This window comes from Ailuropoda melanoleuca, chromosome 8 (assembly GCF_002007445.2).
Source record: "Ailuropoda melanoleuca isolate Jingjing chromosome 8, ASM200744v2, whole genome shotgun sequence".
In the NCBI taxonomy this organism is placed as follows: Eukaryota; Metazoa; Chordata; class Mammalia; order Carnivora; family Ursidae; genus Ailuropoda; species Ailuropoda melanoleuca.
Genome location: NC_048225.1, coordinates 57749464 through 57754067, shown reverse-complemented (window position 1 = coordinate 57754067; position 4604 = coordinate 57749464). Strand labels below are relative to the sequence as shown.

Here is a 4604-nt window from a genome sequence, read left to right as displayed (position 1 = left end):
CTCTACAGAATGGAGCTTTAACTTTGAGATATCAAGTACTATGAAAATAGTTACAGAGATATTTTGGATTAAGGTTGAGAAGAAGTCTTTTTATTTTTTAAAGATTTATTTATTTATTTGAGAGAGAGAGAGAGCGTGAACCGGAGGGGCAGAGGGAGAGGAAGAAAGAATTCAAAGCAGACTCCATGGTCAGAATGGAACCCAATGCTGGGCTCGATCTCACAACACTGAGATGGTGACCTGAGCTGAAACCAAGAGTTGGATGGTTTACTGGCTGCCACCCAGGTGCCCCAAGGCTGAGAGGAAGTCCTTTATGGTATGGTTTTCTCAATCTGCACCATTCTGATTAGTGTTTACTTTTCCTGGTGTTAGACTGACACTGCTTAAGGAGAAAGACAAAGGAAGAGGAGTCAGTAACAAAGCTACAGAAAGAGATGCCAAGTAGGAGGAAACTGAGTTGCCAACAATATTAACTCTGATGGAGAGCTCACATGGATGAAGAGAGAGAATGTCTCCATTCAGTTTAGCGGCAAAAAGGTCACTGGTGAGCATCGAGGTGAGGGTAGAGAAAGTCGTTTTGGTTGGGAGGGGGAAGTATGGAAACCACAATACAATAAATTGAACAGCGATAGAAGGTAAGGTCAGTAAGTTTGAAACCCTGACTTTCAGGATCTCAGAAGGGAACTGGAAAAGCAGACATATAAACAAGTCCCCTTTCCATGGCATCCAGAGAGACAGTGTTTCAAGAAGTTTGACTAAGAATTAAGGAAGGTAATAGAGAGGCAGCAAGAGAGGGAAGGTTGTGTCTTGATGATGGTCTATCTGGTCTTGTACATGCTTATTGCCTGAAGGGAAAGAGACAGAAAAGGAGAGGCTGAACATGCAGTACAAGAGACTAATGGAAGAGGTTCCTGAAAGAGATAGCAAGAAATGGAATTCTGAAGGTGGAGGGGTGAAACCAGTGGGTAAGAACAGATAAAGATGTGAGTTTAAAACTTAGGTAGTGGTAAAATGACTGTCGGTGTGTCTCTGTTCCAGTAAAACACTTGCTTCTTTGGTTTTATCCAGCTGTACACCCAGAAGTTTGGTTATAGAAACTATCAAAGGTTGGTTTTCCTGTATGAATGTGAAAGAGAAGCAAAGAAAAGATGAGGGTACCAGTCCCAGTGGAAGAGTGGGTCGGAGAAAAATTGAGGGGGAGCTCATAGACAGGCCAGGATAATATGGGATAGTTATTGAGATGCTGAGAGCAGTATGTGGGCATGAGAAGGTAGGAGAGGTGGAAGGTAGAAGGCTGTTGTAAAAAACTAAAAAATAAAGGAATGTAAGATTTCAGAGGTGGAACTGTTGGTGATGACACATTCAGGGGCAGCCATGGGACGGGGAGTCTGAGGAGAGATCTCGGTAAAGGTTATTGAAGCTCTAAGTTCACAGGGTAGAATTTTCACCTGCACCATCAACCAAAGGGTTCCCAATGGCATAGGTGGTGTTTCCTTTTCCCTGTTTATCTTTATTTCTGTCTGTCCCAAATTTCCAGGAGATGGCTTCTGGGGTGAGCTAGGGGAAACAAGGGGATAATGCACTTTAAGGGGAAGATTAGGGGGCCTCATTCATGTTGTCTCTGGCCTTGTTGCCTTGCCGCATCATGGGCACTCACCTGATCATCATGCCTTCATGGAGTTTCCACCATGGACTACACAGGGTACTGGGTACCGGTGATACAGAAATGAGTAGAACCCAGTTACTATCCTCAGAGAGCTCATAGTTTAATGAGAGAAGCAGGAACATAGACAAACACTCTCAATCTCTAACCTTTTATGTTGGAGACAGGATGTCTGAAAGAAAGTGAAGAACTCCCCTAACACACCCTCTGGGGCTCACCCCCCCATCTGTATTCTCCCACCTGCCTGCCATGTTGAGCCTCAATGATACCCCCTTCCAGCCAGCCACACTCCAGCTGACAGGCATTCCGGGGATGCAGACAGGCCATGCCTGGGTTGCCCTGGTTTTCTGCATCCTCTACCTGATTTCCATCACAGGCAACCTCAGCATCCTCACTCTGGTGGTTCGGGACCCTGCTCTGCACCAGCCCATGTACTACTTCCTCTCTATGCTCTCTCTCAACGATCTGGGAGTGTCCTTCTCTACACTTCCCACTGTGCTTGCTACATTTTGCTTCAACTACCGCCATGTTGGCTTCGATGCCTGCTTGGTTCAGATGTTCTTCATCCATACTTTCTCTTTCATGGAATCGGGCATACTGCTGGCCATGAGCTTTGATCGTTTTGTGGCTATTTGTGACCCACTACGCTATGCCGCTGTGCTCACCAACAGCCGCATCTTGGCTATGGGCCTGGGCATCCTTGCCAAGAGTTTCATCACTCTCTTCCCTTTCCCCTTTCTGGTAAAACGACTGCCCTTCTGCAAAGGCAGGATTTTGCATCATTCATACTGCCTCCATCCAGATCTCATGAAAGTGGCATGTGGAGACATCCATGTTAACAACATCTATGGGCTCTTTGTCGTCATTTTCACCTATGGCGTTGACTCGGCGTTCATCCTGCTCTCCTATGCATTGATCCTGAGAGCCGTGCTGGCCATCGCATTGCAGGAGCAGCGGCTCAAGGCACTCAACACCTGCATGTCACACATCTGTGCAGTGCTGGCTTTTTATGTGCCCATTATTGCTGTCTCTATGATCCATCGCTTCTGGAAAAGTGCCCCACCTGTTGTTCATGTCATGATGTCCAATGTCTACCTGTTTGTGCCCCCCATGCTCAACCCCGTCATTTACAGCGTGAAGACAAAGGAGATACGCAGAGGGATCTTCAAAATCCTTCATAAATCCCAGAGCTGAGGAAGGCTCCTGAGAGAAGTCCTATGGAGAAAAGACTGGGGCTGGTTTGCCAGCTTTAGGAATGCTAGAACACAGGGTGGGGAACAAAAATCTTTGGAGCTGTGACTATGGAACTAATAAGAGAACATCTAACTCAATGAAATGTCATAAACATATACTGAACATTTACCATCTGAAAAAACTTGTGCTAGTCACTAAGAATGTTAAAATGGTGAACAAGGCATATTGTTAAGTAAGAGATAGACCTATCAAGGAAAAACCATAAAAATGAGTAACAGATGCCCCGAAAAATGTGTGACATATATGGAAACAATGAAAATTTTACCGAGCAAACAGGCTGAGCACACATAATCCCACTACCACTCAGAGTGAGGGAAATGATAAACATTAGACACAAAATTCTGTGAAGGCTTGGTGCTTCATGCGGAAAAGAAGACCTATTTGGTTTTCGGAGATCAGGATAAGACTGTGTGTGTGTGTGTGTGTGTGTGTGTGTATAAAGTAGTTTGTGAAGGATGAGAGGGGTTAGGGTACTTGGTACGGAGTGGTAGGAAGAAGAGAAGGTGATCTTAGCATAAATAACTGCCTGAGAAGAAATCTTTAGGCGAAGGAAGGCTAGAACCTTACTGTTCCAAGTGTGGCCCAATGAACAGCAGCACTGGTATATCTGGTGGCTTGTTAGAGAAACAGAATCTTAGACCTCACACAAGACCTACTGAATTCAAATTGTATTTAGTAAGACCTGTGGGTGATTAAAGCTTGAGAATCCCAGTGCTACTCTTTCAAACACCACTAAGGTAAGGCCCATGTGATGTGTAACAAAAATAACAAGACTCATGAGTTACAGGAGTCTGGAAAAGGGCTTCTCAAAGTGTGATTCCCAGACCAGAATCACCAGCAAAGTTTGGGAATTTGTTAAGTGTGCAGATTCTCAGGCCCTTCCTCAGATCTCTTAAACCAGAAACCCTGGGAGGTGAGGTCTAACAATCTGTGTTTTAATAAGTCCTCCAAGTAATTCTGATATAATTCGCAAAGCTTGAGAAGCTATAACTCAGAATACTGGCCTAGAATATTCAGAAGAATTGTAAATAGCTTTGTTTAGACAAAGGGGAGTTTTCATATTGAGAAACTTAGGAAGCATGAGCTTGAGAAGATTGTGGGTGGTTCTCTGTCTTTTTTAAGATTTTATTTATTTATTCATTATTTTTTTCTTTAAAGACTTAGCAAGGTTTTTATTGGGGGCTAGTCAGGTAGGCAATTTCTATTGGCAATACCAAAATTGCAACCCTCCAGGAGGAAAGCAGGGGCTCAGCATAAATCACATCATCTGCATAAACAGTTTGAGCCTAGTGAGTCACTCTTAACAGTTTGGGTGGTGGGAACCCCCTAGAGATCCAGGTTCCCAGATGCCAACTGAGGGCCGCTTTGCAAGATGACCACTCTAAGCGTAAGCTGTCTTGGGCCTGCTATGTTAACGCTTTCTGCACACCTAACACCCCACTGATAAAGATGCTTTTCAGTAGAGTCAAGCTTGTGCTATGAGTAAATCTGAATATCAATGAGGTTTTCATGGTGAAGAACAAAACATCCTCGACAAGGTTATTCCATGAAATTTGGCATAGGTGATTCCATGAAGGATAAAATCAACTACCAGTGTTGGTGGTGATCTGGGCGAATGGAGTTCTGACATTCACCTATCCTTGTAGAACAGTAAACTTAGTTGAAGATCTGGTGTATCGTGATGCCA

At 44.2% G+C, this 4604-nt stretch overlaps 1 protein-coding gene across 1 annotated transcript; it reads left to right on the top strand.

Moving 5' to 3' along the window:
• Positions 1-1912: 1912 nt before the first annotated feature.
• Positions 1913-2857, top strand: LOC100471215 (olfactory receptor 51I1). Its single transcript, XM_002926078.1, has one exon. The coding sequence runs from the start codon at positions 1913-1915 to the stop codon at positions 2855-2857; it is 945 nt and encodes a 314-aa protein (XP_002926124.1).
• Positions 2858-4604: the final 1747 nt, after the last annotated feature.